The sequence below is a fragment of the Telopea speciosissima genome, chromosome 1 (genome assembly GCF_018873765.1).
Source record: "Telopea speciosissima isolate NSW1024214 ecotype Mountain lineage chromosome 1, Tspe_v1, whole genome shotgun sequence".
NCBI classification, from domain to species: domain Eukaryota; kingdom Viridiplantae; phylum Streptophyta; class Magnoliopsida; order Proteales; family Proteaceae; genus Telopea; species Telopea speciosissima.
In genome coordinates, this window is record NC_057916.1 from 72,040,022 (window position 1) to 72,054,603 (window position 14,582).

At 39.5% G+C, this 14,582-nt stretch overlaps 2 protein-coding genes across 3 annotated transcripts; one reads left to right on the plus strand and one right to left on the minus strand.

Annotated features, from left to right (window-relative positions):
- Positions 1-1,173: 1,173 nt before the first annotated feature.
- On the minus strand, positions 1,174-6,176 carry LOC122668796. The gene is made up of 5 exons (XM_043865330.1): positions 6,015-6,176; positions 4,540-4,760; positions 4,010-4,156; positions 3,031-3,595; positions 1,174-2,806 (listed from the first exon to the last, which is right to left on the minus strand). Exons 2-5 carry the CDS (start codon positions 4,756-4,758, stop codon positions 1,248-1,250), a joined length of 2,490 nt encoding a protein of 829 aa, XP_043721265.1. The 5' UTR covers positions 4,759-4,760; positions 6,015-6,176; the 3' UTR covers positions 1,174-1,247.
- Positions 6,177-12,246: 6,070 nt separating this feature from the next.
- LOC122649047 (BAG family molecular chaperone regulator 7-like) lies at positions 12,247-13,988 on the plus strand. 2 transcript variants are annotated; one of them, XM_043842403.1, is made up of 3 exons: positions 12,247-13,029; positions 13,237-13,521; positions 13,661-13,988. In XM_043842403.1, exons 1-3 carry the CDS (start codon positions 12,283-12,285, stop codon positions 13,889-13,891), a joined length of 1,263 nt encoding a protein of 420 aa, XP_043698338.1. In that variant the 5' UTR covers positions 12,247-12,282; the 3' UTR covers positions 13,892-13,988. The 2 variants fall into 2 exon arrangements, with proteins under 2 accessions (XP_043698338.1, XP_043698339.1); XM_043842404.1 differs by having other exon boundaries at positions 13,237-13,543; positions 13,579-13,704.
- Positions 13,989-14,582: the final 594 nt, after the last annotated feature.

The following is a 14,582-nucleotide window of genomic DNA, read 5'->3' on the forward strand; positions in this document are numbered from 1 at the left end:
GAAGAAAAAATTGGGCACCTTCTTCTTAACGGCTAGCTCTTACTCCTAAATCTCTTCAAATCATAAGCTAGATCATCTAGGTTATTTTTATTGTATGATCTCATAATAAATGTCAATCTAACTGGTTCAAAGTTATTCTACTTTATTTTAGTTATGATTATCTTTAATATCGTCGCTAATCTAAGGCGTAAAACACTAATTAAACCTTATCCAGGAATAGGGAGAGAGAATGCTAACCAGTGCTGTGTGTGGCACCTGTGCCCAGACACAGCCCAGCATGAAAAAACCACCACACCCCCTGGAAAGGTGGAAAGGTCCAGGGGTGCGGCGGTCTTTTCATGCTGGGCTATGTCTAGGTGTAGGTACACCATGCACGCCCACACACAACACTGGTTAGCATTCCTTTTCCAGGGGGTGAGTCTCTTACATACATAGGAATTGCGGAAAATGAGTCCAAAATTGAAGTCTAACTATGCAGCGCAAGGCCCAGTGGTTAAGTTATTCTAGGAGTTACTGGGTCTAGTATACAGTATACTTATGGCAGGCAAGATATGGCCCAAACCCAAAGTGGGCTCCAGAGGGAAAGCCTGATTAATGGGTTTGCCTTAAAAGCCATGAAGTTAATAGGCCTGGTTTTGGTAATAAGGTCCCAAATACATGCTACTTTGGGCTTTGGTGTCAACGGGATTCCTGAAACGTATGAGCCTCTTCTTGGCAAGGAATTGTTTCTTTGTTGACCAATCGCAATTCCCTCAATCACTTGTTTCTCCCCCACCCCCCTCCCTCGCAAAAAAAAAAAAAAAAACCAAAAATCCAGCAATGGGTTCTGGTACGGTTTCAAAAAATGGAATCGAGAATCAAATCTGTTGGATTAAAGTGAGAGAATTTTGTTTATTTTACTTCCCCTTATTCTAACCAATTAATGGACATTCATCAATGTAATATATATTGTTTCAAAATGATAGAGCTGTCAGAGAAAGCTCTTCTAATGGAAACTTTAACAGCTTTCAGTAATATGACAAGTTTGTTCCTTGCAATCCACAATTCCACATTGGGCAACTAGAGATCAACCCATGTGGTCAGACTTTTGTGAAGTCAGCAGAGAGATTGAAAAAAAATATAGCCATTCTATTTCTATTTGAGCCATCAGATTTTTCTTCTCTTCAGCATTTTAGGTGTAAAGTACATCAATTCATAAACCATCAATGCTCCATTTCTATGCCAATTCAGAGACCTACACAAGACTTTCAATTATAGATTCTTCGACCAATGAAATTAAGTTTTGACCGCCTTCTTTTAACAGGCACACTCCAGTTCTCACTACCAATGTTTTTTGATCTGTTCCTATATTCCTTTGACCTCAAGACTGCCCCAATAATGTTTATATCTTCGCAAATTTCATGCCTGGAAAGAGATACAAGACCAGGCAGAATGTCTTTCTGGAAATCTTTGAGCCTGCTTCCCCTTTTCAACTTCCATCCAGAACCTTTGGGTGTCTCATTTACATCAACCGGCATTGATTTTACCAAGTAGTCATCCGCACTGCACTCTGTCAGCCTTAATGTGATTGACTCAAAAGAATCAGAAGAATACTCGGGCTGCTGCTCACTCATCTCCTCCTCCAATGCATTTGATCCTGCCTCACCAAAGCAGTCTTGAGGACAGAACGGATTATCCAAAGAAATCTGAATAAGGGACTCGGCTGCTTTCAGGATCAAAATATCCATTTCCTTCACTACATTTTTCTGCTGACTGTGACACTGATGTTCTTTTTTGGTTCCATCAGAAAGCCTTTCCTCTGTACAAGCACAAGTATAACACCCAGTTTCCACAATCGTCTCCTGTTCAGAAGAGCGGGCTTCTGTGACCTCAGATCCTAACAGAGTAGCTCCAGATTCCTCAGAGGCAGAAGATTTTGAATTTTCCAATTCTCCTTCACCTTCAGAAGACTGGTTTTCTGTGACTTGAGATCCTAACTGAGTAGCTCCAGTTTCCTCAAAGGCAGCAGATTTTGAATTTTCCAGCTCTCCTTTATCCACAATCTCAGACTGCAGATCCTTTATATAGCAAGAATTATTGCTAGTCCAGCAATTGGTCTTGCTTGTAGCATCAGATAATTTGCAATGTTCAGCTGGAACCTCAGCATGACTTCTAAATGGACCTGAAGACAGTGTATCTTCTTCACTACTCTCAAAGTTTATTAGCCCGACTTCTGCATCATCTACTGCTTGGGGTAAAACTGTACACCTTAAAGACGTATGTAACTGGTTACTTGCTACTTTAGCAATGTGAGTTACATCCAAAGCATGTGCTCGGTCATCTGCTTTACTAAGCTTCACATCTTGGTTACAGAAGTATTCCCAGTGGCCCGTCAGATCCTCAGGCTCATGCTCAAGATCTATAAACCTTCCTTTATATCCACTTTTTTCTCCACATTTTGGGCTCACATCGCAAGCTTGTGAGCAACTAAATTTTCCCTTGCAATCCTTCAAAGCAGAACATGCAAAATTATCTTGTTGAAGCACAATAGATGTAGAAGTTTCATCAGAAAAGCTGTCATCTGTCTTTATTCTAGAAGTCATGAAACTCTGAGTCCCATTATTGGAATCATTAGCGAGTCCACGGATGATAGCTGGTGAATTTTCCATCAGAAATGGAAAGCTAAGCAAAGGATCATTTGAGAAACAAGAAGATTCATCAAGCTGGACTCTGTTAAGGTCAATCTGTGTTTTGTCACATGAAGAGGATATCCGTTTTGATGTGAACAGACTGATAAGTCGGCCACTAGATTGGCATTCATTTAATCCTGCAAAAAGGTTCAAATTAAAGACCAAATGAAGGCCAAGTCCTTGATCAGGGGCTAGAATGCAAATAATATAATTGGATTCTCTAACTGCAAAAGTTAAACAAGTAGATAATTTCAATGCCAGTCTCACATGATTGGCACTCTTAAGACTTTTCATGACCACAGAAGTGGCAAATAAAACAATGAGATGCAATGAAAAAAAATGTCTAGCACGAAAAACTTACCAGTATCTGAACAACATGATTTGTTTTCTTGATTCCTTCCACTCTGGTTTGCAAGGGAATGATTATTCACGAAAGGCTGGAGATCTATATCCTTTCTCAATCTATCTGAAAAGCTCGGATAGGATAGGAAAGGAGCTAGTACCCCATGTTTGTCTCTAACAAATGTTGCTGGAGATTCAGAATGGGAAGCAATGGGTTTCACCTCTTCATTTGATTTCCTTTCAATGGATTCCTCAGAATCAATCACAAATAGGGTAGACAGAGAAGACTCTTTATTGTACCAAGATCTGCTAGAAAATCCCTTCTCACTTGTGACCCCTCCAGAACTGAGAAAGAGTTTCACTTCCACTGGATCTGGAACATGGTTAGCATGAAGAAACTCCTTTGTTCCACCAGATTCCGCGACAGTTGGTGCTAAATTTCCTTGCTTAGGAAATTCAGTTCCTGCATTACTAATATACTCCTCAGCTGAAAGTTGAAGGTCAAGAGGCTTATCCTGAAGCTTAGAGTAAGAGCCTTGGCAGTCCTCCAGCAAATTCCAGTTGGTAGAAGATGTTGACCCCACCTGAAAATGATGTAGTCATAGGTAACAAAACACTGCGCATAGTTAATTTAAGAGTGCAAAGGAAATGTCAGGTCAGGAAGGGATGACCAAAAGATGCATATCCCTGCCCCTGAAATGCACATTGACACTCAGAGGTAGAGTCAGTCACCACTCCATAGTTCTAATGAGTTTAAATGCAAATTGGGATAGTTGGAATCCAGAAATACTGAATAATGTTGGCTAAGTTCAGTTAGTAGGTTCAAATCTGCCAAAGATATTTCCTTGCTGAGAATATTGGATGGGGGTCTTGACATCCCTGATGGTGCATCACAGGCACAACAGATGAATCAAAGATTGCTTCGGGCCATCATCCTCCATCGATATTTTTTATTAATTGAACTTCAGAAATGACATGAAAGAGCTAGCCTGGTTTACCATTGTTTTATTTTTTTGTGGATCTTGAAATGATAATGGAATTGATTTTGTGTTTGCTGTCCATGGTGTATATTTATCTATTTCTTTCTGGCTGAGGTCCTTCATCAAGGTCTTCTGTATCCTGTATAGGCGATGTAGTTCATAAACCTGAAAAGCAACCAATCAGGAATAAAGAATCAAAACTAAACTGGTGTCCCAAGAAAATGTAGTTTTGCTCTCACAGGGTAGTGCATACGTGGCCGATGGGCCACCTCTCCAGGGGCTTTCAGAAATCTATATCATGCAGAAGAATTTTGGTTGACTAGCAGGATATGTGTGTGTGTGTATATCATGTGAAAAATAAATAACCCCCCCCCCCCCCAAAAAAAAAAAGAAGAAGAAGAAAGAAAGAAAGAAAAAATACAATTCAGGGCCTTAACTAGAGGCATCATTCACTCTCTCTCTCTCAAAAAAAAAAACAAAACAAAACAAAACAAAACAAAACAACAACAACACTAGAGGCATCATTCAAGTGAAGGCATTCACCCCACCTGGTTCCTGAATATAGTTTCATGATGGAGTATTGTCTGCTTTAGAACTTCCTCAGGGGAATCACTATAATGTTGCCCTGAATTTAGATCAAAATCACCTCCCATCAACATTCTATCCTCGGGAAATTTGAAAAAACTGTCACCCCTCAGACCTGATGTTGCATCCTTTGCTATCACCAAGTCAAGCTGAGATCTATTAGAGAATACTCTAAGTTCCATGTCTGCACAATGTTTGTAGAGAAATGTGAGAAGTGGCAAAGGAAGGAAAAAATAAAGAAAAGCAAGAATTGTATGGCATGAACAGATGAAAGGAAGGTAAATTCTTTAATAATAAAGCAATGAATAAACCAATTACGAAGATTTGATCAGTTTTCCATTCGACCATAATATAAACTACTTTGCAATATTTTGATCACCTCTGGTTAGCTGTATGAGAAAAGGCACACCATTAAGGGAATACAATGGCATAACCCCCCCATAATTAGCATCAAATTGAATATCTACAAGAATAAATCTAGGAAATACTATATGGCTTCATTCAAAATGGTACGTGTTGTCAAGAAGACCAGAGTGTAAGATGTAAATCTTGCAGTGATATGTTTTTGAACTTGTTAGTAGCATTTATATGGTTATATGGCTGTTTGGATGCAAATTGAGATGGACTTTTGCAGTCAAAATCTACATTCTTGAGCCTGAAAAAGCATGAATCAGCCACAACACCAGACTTTGAACCCCCACTCGCATTTCTTGCTCTTCCATGATATGAAAGTATCACAGAAGTGACAGATAAAGATCAAATTTAGTAGTTTTCAATGTGCTTCCTTCTTTTATGATACTTCCCTGCTTAACTAATGAATACGCCCCCCACCCAAAAAAAAAAAAAAAAATGATTCTCCTTTTTCACTCAAGCTCTGGTTGTTTGGACGTAAAATGGCCAAAAGTAAATTTAAGAAAGTATAATTTTTCATTACAGAATTGGATGCATAGTTTCATACCAGGCCCATTATCTTATACCGAGCCTCCAAGTTTTTAGGATCTGGGGTTCTACGAAGATAAGGTGATTATAGCAAAGAAGAATCTCTAGTTAATAAATACCACACGTTCAAGTATTTGACATGGTACAGAGGACTCCTGCAGTGCTGCTTACATGCAGTGTGAGGTTTTTTCCCCTTTCCGTATTTCCAATTTTCAATAAAAAGAGAGACTCCAAAGAGGAAAGCGATCAAACCCAGATCCTAATAAACCTTTGATAGCAATCCCTCATTAAAAATTGGTTATTCAACTAGAGCGGGAAACTCAACTTCTTCGTTAACAGAAAGACTATAAGTCAGTGTCTGCCAAAATAAGCGAACAAAACAAGCAAACAAAGCGTTAGGGAATCGCATGCTAAATCGAAAGTCGAAACACAAAAAGGTGGATGAGTAAACAGGAATAATACTAGAGGGAATGCTAAAAAGAGAGAAGGGGCAAGATACCTGAAACCGGAGAAGGAAAAGACGAGCAGTTTCCAATGGAAGGAAACGGGATATCTCAGTGGAATTCCCAATGCTTGGAATCCAAGTAGAAGTGACAAATGCAAATTCCAAAAGCCTCCCATTCTCCAAAAACAAAAAGGAAAATTATAAGAAACCAAAGCCGGCAAACCAATCCCCGGAGACAAAAGCCATTAATAAACTGAAATTCACTCACACCAGTCCAGGCTACAAAGACCCCGAGAGGAGAGGATCAAACTTCGTTCCAAAACCAAATCATCCTCCTAGGGTTAGAGAGAGAGAAGAAGGAAGAGGAAAAAGATCGGTAGGGACAGATGGAAACTGAACTCTTTCTATTTCAGAGAGAGAGAGAAGAAATATTTCCTTCCTCTGTTTACTATTAAAACTGTTATCGCATGGTAGGGATTACCGCATCGCATCTTCCTTTTCTTTTTCTCTGACAGGAGCGAAAGCAAATAAATAAAGAATCATCCATTTCATTTATTACTCAACCAATCGTGTTCTATCTTTGGGTTTTCTCAGTTTCTCTCTCCTAAACAGTGAGAGTGATTCATCGCTCTCCTCCAAGTGTACAACATCAGTTTTTCTCTCTATCTCAATCTCTCTCTCTCTCTCTTACTTTTCGCATAGCCTTCTCAGATATTTGATATAATAAGACGACCGGTCAGCTCTGTCACGACTACTTCCATTGGACGGAGAGAGAAATATCGCCTATACCTTACTAGTTTTACCATTTTGTCCTTCTTTAATCAAAATTCTCAACTCGAGCCTTTTTTTTTTTTTTTTTTATCGGTAATCGGTATTGTATTGACTGTTGACAACTCTAAATTGTACTGGTAGATAGGTTAAAGGGTTTAATTTTGTGTTTGATCAGATTTTGACATATCCATCAAGCACTTAACATATTGGATGGTAATTCTGATGATCGCAATCATCCATTGTTAAGAAGCATCCGTACGTAGCAAATGGGATTTTTTTTCCAGTCAAGCCTATCGAACGGACATGACTTCTACCCACACATACATATCAAATGGAATGTTTTCAGGTTAAATACACATGCATCTCCTTAAATAGTAGTCCAATATTCTGCATGCCCCTTTATGATTTTGACAATTCTGCACGCACCCCTTGAAAATTTCACGAGTACTCCCTAATTTTCAAATTAATTTTATTTAAGTCTACACCATTAATATTAATATCAGGTGTTAAATGTTAATGGATCTGAAATTAAAGAATGTAATATATATTTATACCCTCGCAAGGGCATAATAGCCACAATACCCTTATGAGTAGATATATCCATTCTCTTCCATTTTTATGCAAAGGAAGAATGAGAAAAGACCAAAATGCCCTCATCATTCCCAAATCATCTTCTTCTTTTACAAATGTAGATACCCAATACTACCACCACCATCGCCTTCCATCAACGCTCTCTTCCTCTTCCTAATCTTCTTCTATTTTTTTTGCTCCATTTTTCTTTGCACCACAATCGACATCACCTCCCTTTCTCCTTCCATTTCTGAAACCTCAAACACTCAACCCAAAAAACTCAACCCAAGGTAATTGTCTTCCCAATCGGCAAATGAACAAACTCCAACCCTAGCCCCAATCTATAAAAACCCTAACCTTAAGAGAAACCCCCAAATCAGGAATACTAAAAGCCCAATCGCTTGTAGTATCCTTCTCCTCCTTTGCTTTTTCTTTGGCTTTGCTCATCCCTTCCTTCATTGCATCTTTCACCTTTTCTTTCCCTTCCTTCATTGAATCGTTCGCCTCTTCTGTTGCATTTCGACCCTGCAATAGTACAAAAACTAAATGGATCATAAATAATTAGCAGAGAGATACTGTAAGGATATATAAGAGTCTATATACCTCAGAGGTGGTGAAGGAAAAATTGCTGATCTTAGAAGTGGAAGAGAATTGAAAAGGGAAAGAAGGTTTTCGAGAGAAAAAAGCCTTGGAAACATTGAAGAATGAGTTCTTTGCTAGGTACATGGTTGCCAACTTGCCATGTTAAGTGTTTCGACTGTTGTATCTGCAAATAAAAAAAAATGTGTTTTTTCTTACCCCCAAATCAGGATTCGATTTTTGAAATGGAGGGTGGTGGTGGCTGTGGCAAAGGTGGATGGTGGTGGTGGTATTGGGTATCTACATTTGTAAAAGAAGAAGATGATTTGGGGAAGATGAGGATTGGGCAAAAATGTCTTTTCAAATTATAGAGGTGGTTAGAAGAAAGGGTAGTTTGGTCAATAAAATATATTTTTAACGTCTAACACCTGATATTAATGGCATAGACTTAAATGATATTAATTTGAAAAATAGGAGGTACCCGTGGAATTTTCAAGGCTTATGTGTGGAATTATCATACTCTTAAGGGGCATGCGTTATATTGAGACGATTTAGGGGATGCATGCGTATTTAACCCAGCGAGACAGTTTTGTAGTTTACAGATATCATCGTCTGATTTAATCAGACGGTTTGGATTTGGTCTGATCATCTGATGTTGATTTCCACCCTTCAAAATCTGAGCGTAGGACCCTCAAATTATCATCATGGTTGGAACTTGGGGAGCAAAGTCTACTCAATCTCCAGACATTGGGTGGTGGTGTCCTCGGAAAGATTGAAGGAAAACCAGGAACCTAGGCAAGGGTCATAGAAGGAGTTGGGGGATTTAAAAAGACCAAAGAGGGTGTCTGTCAATCGGTTAGGTTTTGGCAACCTATTCAATTCATTGCGGTTTTTATTCAATTTTATATTCGATTTAGGTCCCCATAAAAATATTTCACCAATAGATAGTACAAAATTGAGCTTCCAAGTATTAATACAGATTACCTTGAATACTATATTGTTTTAAGAATAATCAAAGAAATTATAGTTCAAAGTTAATAATATATATTTAATCACTTGAATTATAATGATGAATATTCAACAAACGTCCTATAGGATTGTTCCACATAGAACTTTCCTTTGTGAGCCCATGATTTTTGAAGTGCTTTGGATGGCAACCCACAAAACCTCAACTCTAAACTATTAATATAGTTTAAGTAAATTCCGTATGGTTATTTGATCCTAATCGAATGGTTTCACTTTGAATTCAAATCCAAAAAAGGTTCTCTGTTTTAAAATCAAAATGGAACCTATTCTTCATCAATTCGGCATGGTTTTAAATGGCCGAATGATTAAAAACTTGGGATCTAGATTGGGGATTATTATCCTCTTCAATTCCTAAAGTGTGGACACCTGGCAACTGCCACATCCAACGGTCTGAACTCAGTGATATGGACGGTTGGATGCGGTAGCTACCAAGTGTCAACATATCCACCTAGCACTGCTGCATTGCCACACTTTAAGGAATTGAAGAGGATAATTTTCTTCTGGATTGATCCTATTGCATCGAAATCAGATAAGATTTGTGATGAATTGATTGAAATTGACCAATCATACGAAACATAAATTTTGGAAGAAGATCAGTCGGGCCAAATTGGTCGACTTGGTTGATTCTATTCTGATTCTTTAACCTTTTTTAAGTGCCAGACATACTGTATGAATTCTTGCATGACAAAATATCATATAATACTTCAATACAAAAAAAAACAAAAAATAAATATCCAATTAGAATTTGAATGTGAGTGACAGAACTCAACCCTAGCCAGATCCGGATAGGTATTTTGGGTACATGTTTACGTGAGGCCCGCCTAAGAAAAGATTGTGTGAATGGATCGATCATGGTTTCAAGTTTTCAGGCTTTGTTGCTTCAAGTTCCGTGGGCTTTTTCTACCAAAAAAACAAAAAATTTCCGTGGGCTTTCGTCTCTCGCTAAGCCTAAGGATGTGGTAGGAGCATGGCCCAAACAATTTTAACAAAGGAAAATGAAACTGAAGAATCTATCCATGAATAGGGTGCCGATTTACAACCGAAGCCAAAATCCGTCGTTTAAAACTGAATCAAATCGAATTGGTTTCCAAAGCTTGAATTTTTTTCTAGGTTTGGTTCAGTTTCAGTTCCATGCCTAAAACCATTAAATCGAACAGAATAAGAAACCGCATAAAATGATATTCTTTTTTATTTTAAAATTAATTGTAGATGTTAAATTCTTTTCCATTTTAGTGTTTGAAAAAGTTTGGTGGACTATGATCCTAACAAATAAGGGTTTTTTTTATTGGTGAAGATATAAAAAAGTTGACACAAACATTTAAAATAAGACCTAAATTAAATATGAAACCAAATTAAAACCCACTAAGAAATTTAATACAAAACCAAAACCGAAACTGAATCGTATCAATTTGATTTTGGTTTTGAAAATGCATTCTTATTCTTGGTTTGGTTCAGTTCGATTTGATTTTTATTTCTACATTTGTTTTTTAAATTGATCCAAAACCGAATTGATTGACACCTTTATCCGTGATGGGACAATTGAGTAGTTTTAACCACGGTTTCACAGAATTGGATCCGGTCGAATTGGTTGATTCAAATCAGAATCGGCCTGTCCCCGTCTCTGTTCCTCCCATTTCCAAAAAATACCAATTTTTTTGGTGTTTTTATTTTTTATTTTTTATCTTTCATGCGAGAACACACCTATCCTTAAAAATCGGTTGGGCTCCGATCTACTACTGTTGTTGAAGAAGAATGAATAGTACTTCCCACATTAAGCCGAGGTTAGGCTTCACCAAACACAACAATGTCCAAAGGATCCTTTAGGGCGATAAAATTTAATATCTACACTCATGATTAATAGTTTTAACAATCTTTTGCTGCACCAAAGAACGATGGGACTTAGATTCAAAAACTGGCTCAAAGATCAGACTCTTCATAGGAAAATAATCCCCTCTAATCCCTAAAAGTGTGCAAAGCTTCGGTGTTAGGTGGAGATGTTGCGGTGCACACTTTTAGGAATTGGAGAGGATTAAAATCCGTCTTCATGCATTTTGAAATATCTGACCGGTCTATAGACTAGGCAAGGAGATCCAACGAGAATTTAGTCCTCAAACTAATTTGCCCCTTTTCCCTCTCCTAATTTGCAAAGAACCACATCTTGCCCCTTTTCCCTTTCCTAGATGATCTCATATCACCTTCCTGTTTATGCCTCAGACACGATGATGTCGATATGGGTTCAAAAGTTGACTACTCCTTCAGCACCTCCTTTGTCACTAGCGAGTGATGCTGTTAAGCTCCATTCTTACTCATTTATGAATTTTTTTTATGAGTTGATGTCTTCTGTGCTGTAAAGCAGACTATGCCTAGACGCATGGACTGGCCATTCAAGAAATAGGGTGATCATTTTACCCACCCCTATATGAACATTTGGCCTTTATTTATAGTCGTTGTCCTCGTCATCTTCTATATACCTTATTTGAGAACAGTATCTTTCTTGCTACAACATCGTGTGCAAAGAATTGTTCTCTATACCGTACATAAAGAATCATTTCTCTCCATGTCTGGGAGCTGATCTGGGCTTTTACATTTGAAGGCCAAGCCTAGAGGTGTCCAAATCCAACCGAAACCAGTTGGATCGACTTGAACTGGCCGAACAAAGCCAAACCAAACTAGAACTGAATCCTTATTATGCGGCTTCGGATTGGGACTTTGGAGATTGGTAAAAAATTGATCTAAATTAAGGCCTGATCGAAACAAAAATTGGAACCAAACTCGAAACCAAACAGATGGGAAAGTAGTAAGAAAAACCGGAAAAAAATTGCACCGACTATAGGTTGCTTGACTTGCTTCTCTTCCTCCGCCAGCTGTGTCTCGAAGATTGTTCAAGTGGCGTTGCGTCATCACCCATACCCTCTCACGTGCTAATCCCAGTGGTAGTACAGTTCCCCACCTTTCTAATGTTATTAAAAATTTTTAAATTATATTTAAAGAAATCTCCCTCCATAACACGAGCAGAAGACCTGTTGTGTGTAATTTTCAGCAAAGCCAGGGGTCTCATGTTTTTGGGATTTGATCCACGCTATGCAATTACGCGGCTATCCTTCCGTAGTTTACCTTTCTCAGGTCAAAATTCACCGCCCGCAGCCCTCTCCACGCCTATATTTTCAATTATGCCCTTGTCAGCCACCTTTTTGACCATTTGCTCCACATTCCCATTTCTTCATATTTGCTCTGTAGATTCCTCTACTCTTCTCTCTGTCTGGTTCTCTGCTTTTCCGCTTTTTGGTATCGCCTTTCTTTTCCTTTTACATCAGAAATCCCTTCAAAGCCCAAAACTCTTTCCATCTTCTCTCTCTCTCCTTGCCTCGGGCAAACGATGAGCCGATTCAGAAGAATCGAGATTTCTGAAACTTCACCGTCTCTATTCATCAGAGAGACCTCCTTCTTCAGCCCTCCAACCCTAACATTCCCCTCATTTCCCCAAGTCGACGACCTGGCCCTCGCTCTCGACCTCTTCACCCCAAATCCTTGCTCGTTAGACCTTTCCCTCCAATGTTTCCTTTCTCCTGTTCCATCTCCCTGCGAACCCTTCGACTTCGTCACCGATGTTATCCAGATCGAGAAAACCCCCTTTTCCTCCTCTTACAAGAGGTTCCAAGCTCGAACCAGCCCCGATTCCTATTTGCGAACCCTATGCGACCGTGTTTCCGCTCTTGAGCTTGGGATCGATCACTATCTCAAGGAAAAGACCTGCAATCCGGATCGCAAGTATTCCTGGACGACAGAGATCAAAGATGCTAAGAAGAACGGCGTTGATCGAAAGTGCAAATGGACGATGGAAATCAAAGGAGCGAAAAAGGGCGGTAAGCTGGGTGCTGTGGAGAAGAACTACACATGGACAGCAGAGTTTAAAGGAAAAGGCAAAGATGCTCCGCCCTCTCGTTCTTTTACATTTAAAACCTCCACGGCTCCCACCGGTGACTCCAGTGACTCGGATTCCGACTCGGAGAAGAAGACAAAGAAGGAGGAGAAGAAGAAGAAGAAGGGATCCAAAGCTGAGCCCTCCAAACGTGTGGTGGAGATCGAAGAACCAGTTGATCAAGGGGCTATCGTTCTCAGACAGGTCAGTACTAATAATCACACACACACATTTCACAAGTCAAACGCTCATTTGACCATATGTCTTCACTTGGAATCTAATTTATGTCTATCCACTCGGTACTGTACCATTGGGCAATGACAATCACACAAGGGTAAGTTTGTCATTTCAAGCACCTGAAACTTGTTCTTTGATGAACTTACCAATGTTGTTGTGGGAATTTCTGGGAAGGCTTTCGCTAAGAGGGTTAGGGCCGATGCCAAGGGCAAGAAGAAGGAGCTGTCGGCTCAAGATGCGGCTCTGATGATCCAGATGACCTTCAGAGCTTATCTGATCCGTCGATCACAAGCTCTCCGTGCGCTACGCGACCTGGCTGTGGCCAAGGCCAAGTTGAAGGAGATTAGGGTGTTGTTCAACAACTTCTCTTCCCGCCGCCGCATTGCCCGCGATGCAGAGGAGCGCCAGAGGTTTTCTGAGAAGATCATCGTTCTCCTTCTCACCGTAGATGCCATTGAGGTAAAAAAAAATGTCATTTTTATTCTTTTATCTGTTACGTGGTACACCAACTGTTCTTATCAGTAGACGAAGAACCTTGCTTGGTGGTTTGTGTTCTAATTGAGGTTTTTGTCATTGCTATACTCTCTGTGGGTATTAGGGAGCAGATCTAATGGTTCAAGGAGCAAGGAGGTCAATGGTGGATGAGCTGGAAGCAATGCTGGATGTGGTGGATCCCCAGCCACCAGGAAAGCTAGGTTCCATGAAGAGGAGGAAGTTCGATCTGCTGGAAGGTAGTATCCAGAAGGAAATTGCAGCTGGAGTGGCTGAGGTTGTCCAAATGCTGAATGAAGAAGATAACCACAGTGATACCTTTGAGGCCTGCTTGTGAGAGTTTCTGCACTTCTCATGTTGTGTTTCATTAATCTGGAAAAACAAACCACTGTGGCCTCTTTGAGCCTCTTTTTTGTTTAGCCATGGGAGATTAATAAAAGACTTGACCACCACTGGTTCTCTCCGTAGTACGAAGATAGGTTTTTAGTGTTAATCCCCTAAAAAACTGTCGCGGGTTTGTATGTGGGTTCTTGGATCTATGCTGAAAACTTCTAAGAGCTGAATAGATCAATGTTTTGCTTGCTGGTTTCGGAACTCTATTTTGTTTTCTTTACTTCCCTGCTGCAACGGCAAAGACAGTTCGGATTTTGTATAAGTTTACCCTTGTTTTTTTTTTTAAAAATTTTTATCCTTCTCTGTATCGAACCACCGATATGGGATCGACTCGAATTCGGTATCGATCTCCATTGATACCGATATAAATCAGCCAATCAGATACTGATTCTCAAACCATGGTCCACACACAAGTTCAGCCATCTATAAAATGGCATCTCCATTGATATCACAGAAGACTTTCTATTGACTCCAACTTAAGCAAAGATTGGAGTACTTATCTCATCACCGGCCAACCCCTCATAAGAAGCTCTATCCTAGACAAGAGAACCACGGTTTCTTCAGAAGGGTATTTGTAGTTTTTAGCTCATGAATCTTGTAGACCTAACCAAGATAGTAAGCTTCCTTGATTTTTT